This window comes from Phasianus colchicus, chromosome 1, assembly GCF_987193195.1.
Source record: "Phasianus colchicus chromosome 1, bPhaCol1.hap1.1, whole genome shotgun sequence".
NCBI lineage: Eukaryota > Metazoa > Chordata > Aves > Galliformes > Phasianidae > Phasianus > Phasianus colchicus.
Genome location: NC_143436.1, coordinates 116871450 through 116891193, shown reverse-complemented (window position 1 = coordinate 116891193; position 19744 = coordinate 116871450). Strand labels below are relative to the sequence as shown.

The 19744-nt window shown below is 36.4% G+C and overlaps 1 protein-coding gene across 12 annotated transcripts in view; it reads right to left on the bottom strand.

Moving 5' to 3' along the window:
- The window catches only part of DMD (dystrophin), a 1153352-nt gene that overhangs the window by 217384 nt on the left and 916224 nt on the right, over positions 1–19744 (bottom strand). For all 12 annotated transcript variants that reach the window (XM_090124095.1, XM_090124041.1, XM_031599265.2 and 9 more), the window contains one exon: positions 15651–15840. In XM_090124095.1, coding sequence (XP_089980221.1) covers positions 15651–15840 — 190 coding nt within the window. The remainder of the gene's footprint in view (positions 1–15650; positions 15841–19744) is intronic.

Sequence of the window (19744 nt, the reverse complement as noted above, 5' to 3'; positions counted from 1 at the left end):
AGCTAGCAGTAATACCTACAATAAACTTTATGTGTGTGTACTTTGAACACACTAAATGGGTAAAGATATTTTAAAGAACTTTCTGATTTCACTGGTTCACACACTGGAAAATCTTCTTAACATAACACAATGCTATATGTGCATATTTTCTAGATGATCTTCATGAATGTTTTGTAAGTGGTACCTGTTTAATGTATCTAATGACAGAAAAACATTTCTGCCTGTCTTGTTCAAGAAAATTAAGAAAACAGAAAACTTCTGAATCACCTAGAAATGCCTTAAATTACCTAGAAAATAATAACTTCTTTGCTTTTATTTCTGACTTGCAAATGATTTTTCTCAAGACAGTGCCTATTTCAAAATAATGTTCAGAAGACTATTATAACAACTTCAAGAAGAAACACATGGATAACAATACTACTAAAGCCATTCTGTATTGTATTTTACTGCATTTCTATGCCTTATGTATTCTATTTGCGCTTCTATTTTTATTTTTATGATGAATCCCTTCAGATAAAGTGCTAAAGGACTCATTGGAATTAGAGCTAAGCAGTAGGTATTTTTCAATTTCCAAGATATCTGACTGTTGGGGGTTTAAAATATTTTCTGTTCTACCATTTTTTAAATGATATTTAATAAAGGCAACACATCAGAGACTTCAGGACCAGGTCCTTCCTGCAATGCTTACTCTTCATGGTATAACATCTCTTTAAGCCAAACTGAGGTCTAATCAAAGACAATAAGGTTGCAACAATCCAGGCTTAAACCTACATCAGATGACTGCAAAGGAGTGGAACCAAGATAACAGCTGAAGCAGAAGGACAGTTGCTATCATCCCAAACAGTGAAGAACTATATCAAAATATATTTCTTCTACGCAAAACCCAAAATACAAGGACAACATCAAAATACAACTAAAATCTAAGATGCTTTCAGTAAGTAATGCAAAATGACATCAGAACATTTAAGGACCTGGGGGTCCTAGTGGATGAAAAACTGAACACAAGCCAGCAGTGAGCTCTTGCAGCTTAGAAGGCCAATGGTATCCTGGGCTCCATCAAAAAAAGGGTGGCCAGCAGGGGGAAAGAGGTTATCGTCCCTCTCTACTCTGCTCTTGTGAGGCCCCACCTGGAGTACTGTGTCCGGGTTGGGGTTCCCAAAGCAGGAAACGTGGAGCTGTTGGAGAGAGTCCAGAGGAGGGCCATGAATATGATCAGAAGGCTGAAGCACCATCCCTGTGAAGACGGGCTAAGAAACCTGGGCTTGTTTAGCCTGGAGAAGAGAAGGCTGCAAGGAAACCTCATTGTAGCCTTTCAGTATTTAGAAGGAAATTATATAAATGAGAGAAATCAAGTTTTTACTTGGTAAGTAAAACATCAGAACATTTAAGGATAGTGATAAGACTAGCAGAATGGTTTTAAGCTCAAGGGAGGAAGGTTTAGATTGGATGTCAGGAGGAAGTTATTCACAGAGAGAGATGTGAGATAGTGGAACAGGCTGCCCAGAGAGGTTGTGGGTGCTCTGTTCCTTGAAGTGTTCAAGAACAGTTGGATGGAGCCTGAGGCAACCTGATCTAGTAGGAGGTTGGTGGCCCTACCTGGGGCAGGGGGTTTGGAACTTGATGATCCTTGGGGTCCTTCCAACCCAAGCCATTCTATGATTCTATCAAAATGACATATTTTAATAAGACTGACTGTGACAGCATCATGCCTCTAGTTAACTTAGAGAGTTACTTTCCATCTTCTCCTAAAACTTACACATTCAAGGTAAAAATACTTCACTATGTTGACAGCCATCACACATAATATATACAATATATTCAGGTTTTGAATTAGGAGCACTTCTGATGATATACTGTACCTCTGAAATTGAGCAGATTTGCTTTACACTTAAATATCATAAAGCTAAACTTATGAATGACTTGAATTCTAGCCAACTGTTTTGCACGGACCTCTCAGACAAATATAAATAAAAAAATTCAAATGATCCAGTCTGTGCTTTCTTTCTTTCTTTTTTTTTTTTTTTTTTTTTCTGTTTTTTGAAGTTCTGAGCTCATCTGTTTTATGCAATGTAACTGCAATAATATTGCCTCCAAGTCAGCTCTGTAATATTTCACTTTTGGTACAGCAATAATTGAGCAAACAGAAGCTCCTACCAGAGGCATTCTTTTCTACTATTTACTGTATTTTTTTTCATAATTTAATGAGAAGCACTTCAAAAACAACTTTTTTATCCTTTCATGTTAAATTAATTTACAATGCTATATGCCAGAATGAAAACACAGAAATCAGCAGCAGAAGCAGCATGTTAATAAAGACAGATCTCTTCAAAGGTTTTTTTTTTTTTTTTTTCTTCTTTTTAAAATTAAAATCACACAATTATTTTTATAATTCTGTAGGTTCAGCTTGTTCTCTATTTGTACTCAGACAGGCAGTGGACGTTACGTAACAACAAAAAAGCAGAAGCATGAAGGTTAGAGAATACATTCAAAGATCATCAAATGTCCAACCACTATGCTGACTTAATGGGTCCTGTCACTAAACCACTTCCCTTTGTGCAACATCCACGTGTCTTCAATAACTGTAGAGAGTGGTAGTGGTGACTCTACCACCTCCCTAAGCAGATTGTTCCAATGCCTGACCATCCTCTTCATGAATAAATTCTTCAAACGTTTAAGCTAAATGTTCCCTAGCGCAATTTGAGACCTTTTCATCATGTATTTGTCACTTGAGAAAATAAACCAACACCCACCTCGCTCCTGTCAGATAGTTGTAGAGAGCTATAAGGTCTCCCTTCAGCCTTCTCCAAACTAAATAATCCCAGTTCTGTTATGACTCATCCCTTAAAACACTTGTTTTCTAGTCTCTTCACTAGCTTCACCGCTCTCCTTCACACATTCAAGGTCAGGCTGGACAGGGTTCTGAGCAACCTGATCTAGATGTACATGTCCCTGCTCATGTGGGGGAGTTGAACTAGATGACTTTTAAAAGTCTCTTCAAATTCAAACAGTTTTATTATTCCGTTATACTAACTTGGTGTCATCTGCAGACTTGCTGAGGCTGCTCTCATTCTCCTCATTTAAATTATTAATTAAAATGATAAACAAAACTGTGTCTGGTACTGAACCCTGGGGAATGCCACAGGTGACAAGTCACTAACTGAACTGAAGGCCATTCAGTGTGACTTTAAGCCCAGGTATTTAGCCAGCTCTTCATCCAGCGAACCATATACCAGTAGCCAGTTTCTGAAGAATTCAGTAGGTGTTAGTGTCAGATGCTTTACTGAAATCCAAGTAGACAACATCCTCAGAATTTTCTTCATCTAATGAGTGAGTCACTAAGTTAGCCTGGCACAATGTGCTCTTCAGAAAACCTCAACGTCTACTTCTGATCACTCAGTTGTTCAGTATGCATCATGTGATGACACTCAATCTGCTCCATAGCCTTCTCTGGAACAGAAGGTAGAGTCACAGGCCTGGAATTCTTTGGACTTTCTTCCCTGCCCTTTAGAGAATACAAACTGTTTTTAAACTTCAGCAAAACTGATATATGCACGAGTATATTTAATTCTAAATACCTGTATTTCTTTGGTATGAAAGATGCCAACCTCCAGTCTGCTGTTGCACAGACCTTAGAGAACTATTTGAAAAAATGACTAAAATAAGTCTTCAAGATGAATAGAATTAAAACAAACAAATGACAAATATATAATTTTTGCTCTCTTTCATCCATCTCACCCCACTGAATGATAGAATAGCTCAGGTTGAAAAAGACCTTAAAGATCATCAAGTCCAACAGCAACAAAATCATACTACCCTAACTCTAAAAACCCATAGCTAAATGATGTAAAGATGCAAATGGTTTTTAAACACATTCAGGGATGGTGATTCAACCACCTCCCTGGGGAGCCTATTCCAGTACCTAACTAACTTTCTGTAAAGAAGTGTTTCCTGATATCCAACCTAAACTTACCCTGGCTCAACTTCAGGCCATTTCCCCTCATCCTGTCACCAGTGAGAAGAGATCAGCCCCACTCTCACTGCAATCACCTTCCAGGTATTTGAATAGAGCAATAAGGTCTCCCCTCATCCTCCTTTCCTCCAGACCAAACAGCCCCAGTCCCTCAGTCTCTCCTCGTATGGCATATTTTCCAACCCCTTCACAAGCCTTGTTGCCCTTCTTTGGACCTGCTCCAGCACCTCAATGTCCTTTCTGTACTGAGGTGCCCAAAACTGAACATAGTACTCAAGGTGAGGCCCCTGCTGAGCACAGAGGCATGATTACTCCCCGAATCCTGCTCACCACACCACTTCTGATAAAAGCCAGGATGCCAGTGGCCTTCTTGGCCACCTGGGCACACTGCTGGCTCACATTCACCTGTCTGTCCATTAGGACACCAACGTCCCTTTTCAGCCACTCCTCTCCAAGCCTGTAGGGCTGCCTAGGGTTCTCCCATCAGTTGATTCAAAGTCTCCATATTGAGCCATATCAATATCTGTTAATGATCTGCAAAATCCCATTTGTTATCAACAGCACTTGCCTCTCTAAGATTTACGCTTAGTGTAAAGAATTCACAGTTGTGGATGTGGAAATAAACTTGCAAATTTGCTCTAATTTCTAAGAGCAACATGTGGCCTTACTTCTTCCGTGCCCTGATCACAACACTGGATTAAAACTGGGTAATTATCCTGCTTTTATCTGAGGCACTGTATAGTCCATCATCATCTGGGTGAAAAGCCTTTACATTAAGTGTCAAATTGGAAACTTGAGATAATGAAACAACAGGCTGTCAGGAAATAGCTCACACTGCAGAAATAAAATTTCTCAGCAACTTTTTTCAGGCAGTGCTAACCTTCCATAGTTATTTTTGTATACAATAATTTGAAGACTAAAGCAAAACAGCTATTTTATTATTATTATTATTATTATTACTATTATTATTATTATTATTATTATTATTATTTTATTTTAAGCCAATCAACAAGCTGGGATGTGAATGCTGTTGTATCTCTTGCTCAAGAGATATGGAATTACAATACCACAGTTGAAAGAAGAGATGATCTTTTGAGGTTAATATACTGTTGCGTCTGCAATTCTGGTAATGTAAGTGGGAACAGGTTTATTTCGTAGCTTTGATCTAGACACTACTGTCAGGTTTTCAGTATATGAGAAGAAATGATTTGCCACTCCATTATAGATCAGGGAAATACACTTTGATATGAACAGTACAACAAACAGCAGAACAACTAAGTTTTCCCCAGTAAAAGACTTTTGAAGTTCAGTGATGAAATTTAGTGACTCAGTCTTTCACTTTTTGCACTTAGTCCTCTAAGAAGTGTGTCCTGCTATTCTGCATTCTTTTTTGTCATACAATGAAGTAGTTTTCTGCATACCAGAAAAACAGTCATTAAAATACGGCCCAACCCAGCACCATGAGGTACAAATTAAAATTAAATAGGTTTAATATTGTATGATATTTCTGAAGATAATTTATATTTTTATTCTGTTTAGATACTAGTTCATTTATATATTTGCTCCACTGTCAGTGTTCACCTATAAGTAGCATGTTATTCAGGAATCAGATATTAAAATTCTGACCTTAAAGAGAATATAGTTTCTTAAGGTTAATTCAGTTATATAGTAACGAATTATAACTGTAATATGGCAGACCTTTTTGGCTGATATCAACAAAGCTTCCATAAGCTGTATGGATTTCTAGCCAGCAAAAAATATACGTATAAAGAAAACTACCAGAAATTAAAAATGAGCATTTTCCAAACTGATTAGCATACTAACTTCTAGGTGCTCGTGGCCTCCTTTATTTATTTATTTTTTTGCATCATCTTTTCAACTATACAGACAGAGAATCAAAACGATTTATTTGAAACCAAGAATCTGGAAGTTTTCACTCACATTAGTGTATCACATCAAAAATAACCTAAATAAGCAGCTGGTAAGTGGTAAGTATATTCCTTTCTCTGATACCTTTGTTAATATAGCCTGCCATTCTGTTCTAGATAGCCTAGTCTGGTCAGCCTAAAGCTTCTCCAGACTTACTGAGGCAAAACATTTAGAATTAAATTTCAGACCTGTGCTGCCATTACTGTGGACTCTCCCTTTATTATTCTGCTTCAACAGACTTTTCCACACAAAAGAAACTACACAAAACCCTGATGCGTTATTGCTACCATTTCAGATCAACTTCAAATCATAAAGAGCCCTAGGTTAGACAATGTAAATCACAAATCACTCAAATGGGTGGGCAAACTACTACATCAAAATGAGAATATCTTGGTATAAATAAGCTTTGTAACATACTATAACCCTAAAAAGACTCAACTCTGTCTCAATGACAACAATATTTCATCAGAAATTGTGAAGAGACAGTACATGCACAAAGAGAGAAAGAAAGAAGATTAAGGATTCTCGAAGTCTGAAAATGAACATCATGTCTCTTTTGTATTTCCAAAAACAAAGAGATTCTGCCCTTTGAATGTGTGGGTTAACAAGCAAACCTGTTGCTCACCGGGTGCTTCTCTTTACCATTCCCCTAGTCCTATCTCTACTTACATGAGAGAAGAGGCAAATCCTAAACGCACTACAACCTCCCTTCAGGTAGTTATAGAATGATAAGGTGTCCTCAGAGCCTCCGCTTCTCCACAATCCCAGCTCCCTCAGCCACTCCTCATAAGGCCTATGCTCCAGACCCCTCATCAGCTTAGCTGCCCTTCTCTGGACACTCTCCAGGGCTTCAATGTCTTTCTTGCAGGGAGGGACCTAAAACTGAACACAGTACTTGAGGTGCAGCCTCACCAGTGCTGAGTATAAAGGTACAATTTCTTCCCTGCTCCTGCTGGTAACACTATTTCTGATACAAGCCAGGATGCCATTGGTCTTCTTGGCCACCTCACTACACTGCTGGCTCATGTTCAGCCAAGCATTGACCAATACCCTCAGGTGCATTTCCCCTACACTGTCTTCCAGCCACTCCTCCCCAAGCCTGTAATGTTGTCTGGGGCTGCTGTGGTCAAAATGCAGGACGCAGCACTTGGTCTTGTTTTGGTCTCTTCTACCTCCTCAAAGGAATTGTCCTATTTAGAAATCTACTGAATGAGATACATGGAGCTATAAGCTCTTCAATCTTATAAAAAGGAGAAGCTTGTAGCATTTCTTAGAAGATGTTTTTCTCATTACAATCCTACAACCTTTTGTTAAGTATGCAGAACTTGGCTCTGAAAAGCATTTATGATTTTATTTCATTCTTTATTTTTAGTCTTTAAGGTGACTGCCTTCTGAAATACTCAGGAAGATATCTGCCCTACGACAAAATTTATCTTCATTTATGCATTCTGTATCATCTATGCTTTCTACACTAAACTGTTAATAATCACAGCACAAACATTTCTATTTTCACCTATCTTGGGAAGATATGCATCTGGTCTCATTAACCAAAGATTCTGTGCATGTCAGCCCTATGTTTTTTATAGTGCAGTATTTTAATCATCGGATTAAAAGAAAGAAGAAAAAAAGAACATGTTAAAAAATACTGTTGATTTTTTTTTAACAGAGTTCTAATTGATTATTTGCTTTTCAAATAAATGTGTTGTGAACAATGAGATCTAAAGGAGAGAACAAAATGACAGATTATACTATGCCAGTGAGTGCCAATGATTACAGAAGATCAATTGGCAAAAATCTTCAAAGTTTGCTAACCACTTAATTTTATTCCTTTCCCTTCAATTTGTTGGGTTACACTGAAACATGGAATAGGTTCAACACAGGCCGCAAGACAGCCCATCCATGCTCTCTTCACTGAATTTGGGGGATCTTGTTTTAGAAAGGCCTTTCATATACTAAGAAAATTACAATTATAATTTAACAGTTATAGTACACATAAATTAGAAAATTAAATCAGAAATTTCTTTGTTCTTGTTTACAAACACCAACAATATATGTGGGATTTCTGTCAATTAAGAGTTGATTATTTTCCCTAGGAATAACTTTTAAAATCATAGCAAAGTAATCATTTTACCTGCTGAAAGAAAAACAGCATTGATTAAGGTTTTATTCTAACTTCAGGGAAGTTCAGAGACAGAGATGCCAGAAGCAGCATAACATACACTGCTATATCCACTAAGCTTCAGCTTCAATCACTTTACTGTTTTTATAATTAAGATTACCCAAACTAAATCAGTAAAAATGAAGCCTGAGTAGTAAAATAATGATGATGATGATAATAATAATAATAAAGTGACAACATCTGTGTCTGTTTTCATGTTGCTTTCCTAGCCACTCTGATATAGCCAGTTAAGAAGAACTGCTGTGCCACTCCCTTCCCTACTGAGAATCAGCATCTAAAACTCCCTGCAAATTTATTCAGCTTTCCACTAACACAGCACCATGAAATAACTTTACACAGCTGCTTCATTTTCCAGCTTTTCTCGATGGTATACCCTCTGTGCCCTCAAACCTCTTTTTTTCAAATCTTTTCTTATAACAAAGATCATCACAATATAGAAACAACATTGAAATTGCCACTGTTATTTGAATCAAGTAAAATCACAGTCTCAAAAGATAGCAAGAATACTGCTATATCAAAATTTTAAGGTGCTGCTTGACCACATGCTGTGCTGTTAAGCTGTTTTTTTAATAAGACTTACTTCTCAGAGAAGGAAGACGACAGTACAGACCAGGAAGCCCAATGCAGATGACAAACTGTAGTTATATACAAACATAACTGAACTGATTTTCAGAATTGATCGCTGGAATGCATTTGAAAGAAACACCCATTTGTGCATCTCATTTATTTTTTTTAAACTTCGAGCTTCAAACACATAATCTGTGCATAATGCATCTCACTGATTTTACCACTTTTAACTGTTTTTATAACATTATGTATTATATATATTCTTTGAACAATAATGGTCTTATCTCTATGCCTTTATATCAGTACATTACTCATATTGTAGTTGAGAGCTAAGACATTAAACTACTTGGCCATTTATTCTACTGGAGTAATGCATCTATTGCATATATCTATGGTTCATAAAATAAAAATGAAAAATAACACCAGAGAACCTGACTGAACGTAGATATGATCCTTGTCTCGCTCTTCAGAAGCACATTTGTATACACTACACACCTACACATTTTCAGTGCTACCTTATTTTATGAACTACTACTTTCCTCTCCATCCAATCTATTCCATTACAAATAGAGGTATTAACACAAAATACTGTTTTTTCTTTTCTGTTTTTTTTTGTTGTTGTTGTTGTTGTTGCTATTTGTTTGTTTTTAAACAAAATATATTGTCCTACTAGCAAACTAGGAGCTTAATGTGAGTAGCCTTAACTAGAAGGACTGTAGGCTGCAAGAACCAGAACTTTGCTAACAGTCCCTACTTCCTTTTCTGAAGATACCAATTCAAATAAGCAAGCGTCAAGGTAAATGTCACTCAAAAAAATATTATTTCAAGCATGTCACCTTTTGCATCTGGATTATAACTCCTGAACAAATAATTATTTTAGATGTCAGAGCAATAGATTAAGAGAAAAGCACTTGGAGGCCAAAGGTTGTGCAGTTTGATTCCACGCATAAAAGAAGAAAACCCAAATTTAACTTATGGTGCTCTGAAAAATGCTTATTCTAGTTTCATCTCTCACATTTAGCTTTCACCTTTCAGTCTGCCATCAGTTTCTAGTAATGAGTCATTTAAAAAAATGTAATTATTTTTATTCTGCACTTCTCCCTCACTTTTTTTTTATTATCTGCTTTTTCTCCTCATTCATTTATACAGATTATTCATGAACTCCTGGGAAACCATTACAAAATTATCTTATAAAACCATAAGAAGAATTTTTATTTTCTTACTCTCTCAGGTTATTACTTTTCCATTTGTATATGTATGTAAAAATTAATTAGGCTGCAGAATGATTGACTGTATGACAGTGATCATACACAATCAGACCAGAGATCTCAAAAATGCTTAAGATAGGAAGGCATCTCTGAAGATCATCTGATCTAATCCCACTGCTCGTGGCAGGCTTTTTCAAGCCATGTCTGGCTATATTTTGTAGATATTTAAGAATGGAGACAACACAAAGCCTCTGGATGACATGTTTCGTGATTTGACCACTCTCAGTGCATTTTGTTTTTCCTTATGGAACCTCCATTGTTTCAGACTGTGCCCACTGCCATTTGTATTGTCATTGGGCACCACTGAGAAGAACCTGAATCCTTCTTACTCCCACCTTCATAAGCTCCAGAGCCACTAAACATTAACTGGCCACGTGGGAGTCTTCTTGCTGCTCAGGAGAGCTTAAACTATCAAAACTGAAACTGTTCATATGTTCACAGAATTATCATTTGATCAGTTTGATCTTTGCTTTTAACAACAAAGATCTCCCTCCACCAATTAAGACACTTATTGACAAGGCATTTAAAAAGTAGTATTATCTAAGTATTTCACAAAATCCATACCGTAATTTTTCACTTTGAGACAGTATTTTGCCCGTATCAGATTAGGCTGTCATAGCACTTTCATAAGAAATATATTTAGGGATTTATCTTCTACTTCTGATGGAGTAGGATGTGTCTGACCATTGCTATTACATTTCCCGTGGAGAGGACTATATTTCAGAATTGGTATCTGGCTGGTGTAATAGGCAAATATGGAGTATTAGATTTAAAAAAAGAAAAAACATGAGGGAAGATGATCATGCTTGATTTTCAGTTTTCAGAGCATGATTTCAAGCAAAACTGAATGAGTAAGTATCTCAGAATCTAGACTGGAAACACCAGAAAATTAATTACTGTCAAATAATTACTAATTAAGTCAACTCATCTGAGTGAGAATGTTATAAATACTCTTCTCTATTAGTCATGATCTAATCCATACACCACCTAAAAAAATTAATTGTGATGAGCAATCACAAGTAAGTTACGTTGGATATTGAGTTGTAAAATTCTATTCCCTTAAAATATCTGTTCTGCTTCTTAACAGAGCAGAATGAGGAATGTGCATCTACCTCAGCTTTGTACTGTTGAGAAAACAGCTGCTTGGAAACAGTAAGAATAGCCAAACACCTCTGAAGTACTGAGAGAAACAGGAAAGAAAAAAAACCCAAACAAACACGCCAATAAAACTTTGCCTGAGGTCCATGTACCTTGTTTTAGGTACTGTGGAAAAATATTGTTACTGTTCATACTGCACATTTTTAAGAATAACTTACAGAACTACATATTCTTCTTATCATTAACACCAAAACTCCTGAATCTGATGGAAAACTATCTAGATCATAGGTTAAGTGAGCATGAAGGTGGTAAAAATTGATACACGTTCCAAGCCAAAGCTATTAAGACTGCCTCATTTATCTTAGGCTGTCATACTTTTAGTCTTTATCAGTCAACACTGTAGATTACTTCAGATATATCCGGTAATCTGTAAACAGAATAGAAGCACACTCTAGCTATTGTTAGAATAGGTTTATGTGCAGTATTCTTTGTCAAATTTCAGTGATAAAATATACGTAAATTCACCTACAGGCTTAATATAAAGTGACCGCATTCATAAAATAATAAGATAAACCCACACCAATTTAAAAATTATATCTAATATTTCATAACCTGTATAAAATGTCACATAGAATTATTTCTGGAAAGATGAACGGGAGGAGTAATTAACACAATTGAGAATTTGTATCTCTTAGAAATATGAAAACGAAAATTCATTACTCTTATCTCTCCTATATATTTATATATCAAATAAGGCCTTATAGGGACACATGATACATTTAAATTAGACAATACAAATCAGCACATAATCATTCAACTCTTTGAAGTAATTGGTTTGTATCCTTGAAAATTCTCTCAGAAAGTGATCTGAAAGTGTGAATCACCTCAATTATTACATTGCAGTCAGTTCAGACATATGATGCATACAAATACAAGCTTACATAAGCAAACCAAGTATTTATAGTGCAACCATTTGATATAATATACATCATCAGGTGTAATTAAAATGTGGTTATGTAAGCCTCACCTTCTTCCTCTGCTAATGAATGAAGTACTGAGTATCAGGGGAAGATAAATCTTTATTAGTGACATTTGATCAAATTGTTTCTGAATGTGTAAAGCAAAAAGCAAACTCAGAAATGAGAGATTTTCCCAGACAAACAATTCCTGCTGGGCTTTCTGGGCAGCAAAACATTATTTTCATAATAACAATGAGAATGTAAAGCAAAAAACTGATAGATCATCAAGGGTAAGGCAAAGATCTTTAGTGACAAGGAGATAAAGCTACTACTGAACTCACAAATTTAGTTTTTTTCATTATTTGTAGGTAAAATTGCTCATCAAAGCAGTGATTTACATCTACTGCCTAAAAATAGCAAATTAATACAGAATTCTAACATCTCATCACACATATTTTCACAGTCTGCATGTCCGTGCAAGTTGATAAAGAACAAGACTGCAAATCTAACTGCATATATCACACTTAAGTGTAACTTCAACTAACTCCATAAGCCTAAGTAGTCAAACTTTCTTTCAAAAGAATGGGAGATGGTGATCTTTAATCAGTAACTACCTTTTTGTTTTGTACCTCTACCATCTGGACCTGGCCTACCTGGTGAGGGAAAAAAAAATAATCTGATTTAATGTGGAAAACCAAGAGTCAATTGGAAAATGCAACTGTAGCTGAAAGCAGTTCAAGCCTTTCCTACACTGGGGCAGGGCACAAGGAAGACATGCTGGGCAGCTCTCTGGGCCTGTTTAGACACATATAAACATGTATGTTTACAGACATATCTCCAATGGCACAGACAGCTACAAATCTTCTTCCTTACAAGATCTTTTTGCAATGGTCATCTTAATATACTCTCTGCTGTTTTGGACCAAATTCTTTCTCTCTAATTACTTAATTCTTCTGTAATGTATTCTGAGTTTTCTGCTTTTCTTCTTCATTCAATGAGTTATCTACATAGAAGAGTAAAAATTCCCACTCTTAATATCCTGGCCTGGACTATTCTGGCTTCATACTGTGTCTCCCTATGTGGCCTCTATTATTAATAAAGGGATACAGTTGCCATTTACTCAAATATCAAATCATTTAAGGTTAACTTTCCTGCACCTAAAGCATTTACTGATACTGAAGTCCCTGTTCTAACAAGAGAACTGAGGAATGATGCTCTAACTACTAATAGCACACAGTAGTGAAAAGATGCATCCTTCTAAACTAATTGTAGTTAATTACTATGTTCTAAAGAAGTGATTTAATGAAATGGAAATGCAAATCTTGAATGGCCACTTTACTGTAGTTCTTGAAAAAATACAGGAAGAAATAATCTTTCTTGATTAAGATTTCTAAACAAAGCAGTATTCTATTTACTTAAACAGAATACTCCTTAATCCAGTAGAAAAAAAGGAATTTTTCATCTACTCAAGGCAGGGAAAAAAAAAAAAAAACACAACAAGACAACTCTACCAGCTATTAGAAAGATAGCAATCAGACTCCATTCAGTAGAAGGGCATTTGAAAACCACTTCTGCTTGTGAATTATGAGATTTCTTCAGGAGACTTAAGAATGACATAAAGAGGCTGACAAAAACCGAGATAGGCAGATAACACAGGAAGAAAATCAGGTCTATCTAACAGATGCAAATCAGTATGAAGATACAAAGAATTTTAAAAAACACTACTGTCAAAATATTTGCTCCTGTAATCACTAACTCTAACCCAAAGTCCGTATGTTTTGTGCTACTGCTGGACATCTACATATGTATCTTTGAGAAAGAAAAGACAGAACTGCTGCTTTTTTTTTCTTTGTTCCTCAGCTTACTAATATTTCTTTAAAGATATATAATTTTTCTCATGCAGCCAAAGCTAGTGAACAGAAAGATTTTAGCTTTTCAGAAATGAAATGGCAGCTGCAGTGTAGTTTTTATCTTTCTTTCTTTAGAAGACTTGACACATACCAAAAATTGGGAAAGAAAGAGAAACAAAATTTTCGTCTTACATCTCAATTAAAGAGCATAAAGATCAACAGAAAAAAAAGCTTACAGTCCAAAGCAATTGTTTACAAGATGGAATTGTTGGAACTTTTGGAAATTGATGGATTTTTTTTTTTTTTTTGAAGGGACGGACTTGTACACATTTATTTTTCCTTTTGTCTATTGATGTGGACATTACCTACATGGAATTTTTTTTTTTTTTTTAAGTTATTAGATGGAATTTTAGTTATTAGATGGACAAACAAGCTCCATTACATTCAAGAACAAAACTGTGACCTAAATTTTTAGGAATCTCTTTTTTTGACCAACAATCCATTTTTCAATGATCACATGGAAAAAAAAAAAAAAAAAACCAAAAACTTTGGCAAATACCTGATAATTCCATTGTTTTAATACCACTACCACCAAACCTAATCTACACAACATAAAAAGACAGCTTGTACTGAAGATTAACTGCTCAGTACACAACTATCATCCACACACAAACCTGCTCTCTGGGTTCATGCCAATTGAAGTCGGAAACAAACGGAGACTTCAGATGTATCAGCGTACAGTACAATTATTATAAAGAAAACTCACTATTAAAAATGGTTCAGACCTTGTTTCTGTACAACACCACAACTGTAGGATCGAAATTCCAGCATAATAGAATTTAGCAGCAGTTCAGTCATAGAGTTAAAACCATGAGTTAATACAATAGTGCCAAAAGAAGGTAGTAATATTTCCATTTAATACGCATATAACCACTTATAAGTATGATTTTTCACATGTTGTTTTTCAGAAATAAATTAAAAACCAGAGTCTTCACTGACTGGAGTATCAGGTTTGGAATGCACTGTCAACATAAAAATCATCTATTTTGTTTGATAGGATCCTGCCTTCTAAAACAGCCAGTTAACCTCTTATTTAAGACATCTAAGAACTCATGCAGACATACACACATTTCTCTCAATAATAATGAGGACAGTATAAGGAAGGTATAACAGCAGATCCCAAAGAGCACCATCTCACCATCTATTCTTTCTCCTCTGAATTCTCTTGAACACCAAATACAACATTTGCTCTCTTTATTAAGATTTTTGGTCCTCAGAGAACAACTCTCTGAAAATCGTCCAGACACTCTCTATGGCAATTTTTATTGTTATCTCTTTTTATTATTGTCACAGAAAATGGTGACAATAATCAGCCAAACACCTGATTAACATTTTACACATTTGAAAGTAATGGATGAAAACTAATTCAGTTGAACTACACAGAATGAACTTGAAACTATTCATGTAACCTCTATAAATATCAGACCTGCTTAAGAAACTCTCATCTTTGTCATTTGCTCAACTCAAGACTGTAACTTGGCAGAGTAATTCATTTTTATTAGATAAAAAAACTAAACTAAGCACCCACTTAAACAAAGCTTCCTTTCTGATCTGTACTTCAAGACACCACTTCAAATTCAATATATGCTGAAAGATGTCAGATAGAATCAGTGTAACTGACCTTAGATCTCTGCAACAAAGCAACACTTAAGGGTTAGTAGCAGTGAGATTTTTTTTCAGTACAATTTTGACTTTGTTGAGTAGCTGCACACCGGGGAAAAAAATGTCTCGGATAACAGACATGCCTCTGAACTGAAGCTCCTGACTTACCTGCCACTGTTTCATGAGCTCCCGAACCATCTGGGGATCTTCTAGCGTCTTTTCCTTGCGTGTAGCATCCTGCAGGACATTAGCAGTTGTTTCAGCTTCCGTAAGCCATGCAAGGAACTTTTCAAGATCCAGGTAGAATTCCTGCAACATCAGTAGGGCTGATTCCAGTGCGGCTTCACGTTCACTAACCCTGTGCAATACAAAAAGTCAAATGCAGCACACACAGAAAGAAAACAAGCATCAAATATTAAATCAAAAATATAACAAAGACACACCGTGCATATTTCACTTATGAATCAAGGTAAGTGTCTGCAGATACGTTAGTTACAGTGATATACTCATACTGTGCTTTTGGCAGGTAGAGGCTGTTCATGTTTTCTTTTTAAATCTTTTCTTCTTAGAAGAAATAACTAAAAACCAAGGAAACAGCTACTTCATTGTTCCAAAAAATCATACCTGAAAAATACACAATATAAAAAAAAAACCCTACTGTTTTTATAAAGGATTGTTTTCTTATATGTCATTAGGAGTACTGTAGCGAAGGCTGTTTATTTTTAGAAAGCACAAAATAGTTCCTGGCCCCTGAACAGTGCGATGAATTTAATTATTAGTTTTTAAGGCTTGAAGCCTGTGGAAATTGCATTCAACAGCTTATGCCCTAATAACACTAAAAAGGTGCGATTGTTTTTTAATTTTTTTTTAAATATGAATGAGATACGAATTGCAAAATCTCTATCAGTTATGTGATAAAAGAGTGTTTTTAAATGCAAAGACAATACTATCTTTGGTGAGAATCTAAGCTGTAAACTGGGCAAGTAATCCAAAAGCCCCAGCAATTCTGGTGCTGACAAATCTTTTCGTGTATTTGTGTTGTATCAGCATTAGTGTGGAATGTAGGCATCCTACATGGACACACCAAGATTTTACATTAAACTTGATCTAAATAAGGATTTAGAAAACAGAAAAAGTATAATATACTGTTCATTACTCTGAGTTTGTCAAGGCTATTTCGCCACTGTATTACATGTATATTTGTACAGTATGATGACTGAGTACTTTCTGAAGTCCAAAAAACACTTAGTAAAACTACGTGATAATTTACACTACTTCATGTGGAATGAATGCAATTTGATACACACCAATATTGAGTCCGCACATATATGGTGATCTGGGTATTTCTATATAGATTTGTAACGTAGTTATAGTTGTTTCAGTAGACATGAAGATACAAGAGTTCATCAGATATAAAATTTATAAAGTGGCAATTCATCATAACTTTTTCAGATGGGACTGAGAAATTCTTACGTTTTTATCTCTATTTGAAATTGTGTTTTCTTGTCCTACAGAGACAGTAAACTCCAAGAATTATCATACTAAAAGCTACTGTATTAGCTAACGTTAGAAAATAACTAAAAAAATTGAGATGAGATTTGCCAGGTGTCACTAAGAATATGTTTTTCTAACAAACATATACGTAAGATGCAACAGAAGATTTAAGAACAGAAAAATTCAGTCGGTCGAAGTACAGAAGAGGGCAACCACTTCTTTTCATTTAGACAAGCAAACCACACTAAGAGACAATTTCACAATAGCTACCTCATTTCTGCCATATTTTTCATCCTTCAGGATCTTAGTCATTCTTCTCAAACATCTTGTGAGGAAAGTAATTTATTCTTGGATTTTATTTTATTCAAAAACTGAGAAAGCTATTGAATGTCCCATCCCTCTTCAAGCTACAAAGTCATTCACAGATAGTTTAAAACTTAAACACTGACTGGACTTTGATCTCAGATTCACCTGCCACCAACTACAAGAATTGTCTACGTAAGAACTGTCTTGCAGCCTGGTACAACACAGAATATATTAGAATACGTCCCCTGGGGCCTCTTAAGACAAGAGAGAAATACAGCTTTAGAATAGTGGAAGACATCTCTTGCTCAAATTTATTTTCCATGTATATAAAGCAGGTTTGTGCTTAAGCCACTATTCACATTCGTAACAGCTGCTATTTAAAAAGTCTGATCTTTTATTAAACTAAAACCATAATTTCATAGATATCATAGCTATCATAGCTATCTACACCAAAATACATTAAATCAGAATAAACACAGAAAAAAAAAAAAGCAATAAGATTCACAAAATCTTTTATCTGGAATATGCTGACTGTACTTATCTATTAATAATGTTTAGTTCAAAAATAGCATCCCATTTGTTTAATAGAGTAGAAATTGAGTAAATGTACATAAACCAAAAATGTTTTATCCAGTTCTTCACAGCACAGTTCTAAGATATGCTTTATACTGCTATTCTAATTCAATTTGAAGCATGTAATAGATAATATCAGCACATAAAGCCTTTGCAGAATCAGGCAAAACAGTTTCTTCACATTCAAGTTCTTCAAAACATTAAAGGCATGTTGTAACTTACATGCCACCCAGCAATAGAATCAGAATCGCAGAATCATTCAGGTTGGAAAAAACCTCCAAGATCATCTAGTCCAACCATCAGCCCATCCCTACCATGCCCACTGACCATGTCCCTCAGTGTCATTTCTCCACATTTCTTGAACACTTCCAGGGACAGTGACTCCACCAGCTACATGGGCAGCTTGTTCCAATACCTCATCACTCTTTCTGACAATACTTTTCTCCTAATATCCAACCTGAACCTCACCTGGTGCAACTTAAGACTATTACCTCTCATCCTATCGATGTTACTTGGGAGAAGATGTGGAGAAGAGAGCGATAAATTCTCCCCGAGCCTTTCTTCTCCAGAGGAAACAATCCCAGTTCCCTAAGCCACTCCCCATAAGACCTGTGCTCCAGATCCCTCACAGCTTCAATATCCTTCTTTGGATGTGCAGCAGGGCCTCAATGTCTTTCTTGTAGTGAGAGGCCCAAAACTGAACACAGCACTCGAGGTATGGCCTCACCACTACTGGGTGCGGAGGAACCATTACCTCCCTGCTTCTTCTGACTGTACTATTTCTGATACAACCCAGGATGCCACTGACTTTCTTGGCCACCTGGGCACAGCTGGCTCATGTTCAACTGAGCATCAGCCAGTATCCCCTGAGTCCTTTTCTTCCATGCAGCTTTCCAGCCACTCTGCCCAAAGGCTGTAGTGTTGCACGGTTATTATTGTGACCAAAAGGCAGGAGTTGGCAATTGGTCTTGTTGAACTTCATCCCATTGGCCTCAGCCCAGCTATCCAGCCTATCTAGATACATCTGTAGGGCCTTCCTACCCTCAAGGCAGATCAACATTTTCTCCCAACTTGGTGTCATCTGTAAGCTTATTCGGAGTGTACTCAACCCTCTGTGCAGGTCATCAATAAAGATATTGAAGAGGACAGGCTCCAGCACCAACCCCTGGGGAACACCACTCATGACCGTTTGTCAGCTGGATTTAGCTCCATTCACCACCACTCTCTGGGCCCGGCCATCCAGACAGTTCTGTAGCCAGCAAAGAGTACACTCATCTAAGCCACACACTGCCAGCTTCTCCAGAAGAATACTGTGGGAGGTAGAGTCAAAAGCTTTGCTGAAGTCTAGGTAGAATATGTCAACAGCCATTCCCTCATCCACCAGGCAGGTCACTCAGTCATAGAAAGAGATGAGGTTGGTCAAGCAAGGCTTGCCTTTCATAAACCTATGCTGACTGGGCCTGTTCTCCTGGTTGCCCCAGAGATACAGCATTATCATAGTCAAGATGATCTGCTGTATGATCTTTCCCAATACTGAAGTCAGGCTGACAGGCCTGTAGTTCCTTGGATCCTCCTTCTGATCCATCTTGTAGACATTAGCAAGTCTAACTCTAGTAACAATATCCTGCAAATACACAGTGAGGAGTTCAGAAAAAAAAAGGGGGGGGGGGGGGGGGTGGTGATGGGAGGATCTCAGGACTTGAAGCTTCTCCATACATAAGAACACAAGCACAGATACAAAAAATTAGATAGAAAGGAAAAATTATTAGAAGTATTACTCAAAATCAGGATTTATTTTTTTAGAGAAACTTACAGACTACATTAAAAAAAAATACAGCAATTTACTGATCTGAGTAAAGAAGGAGGTTTTAATTATGAATAATCCACTA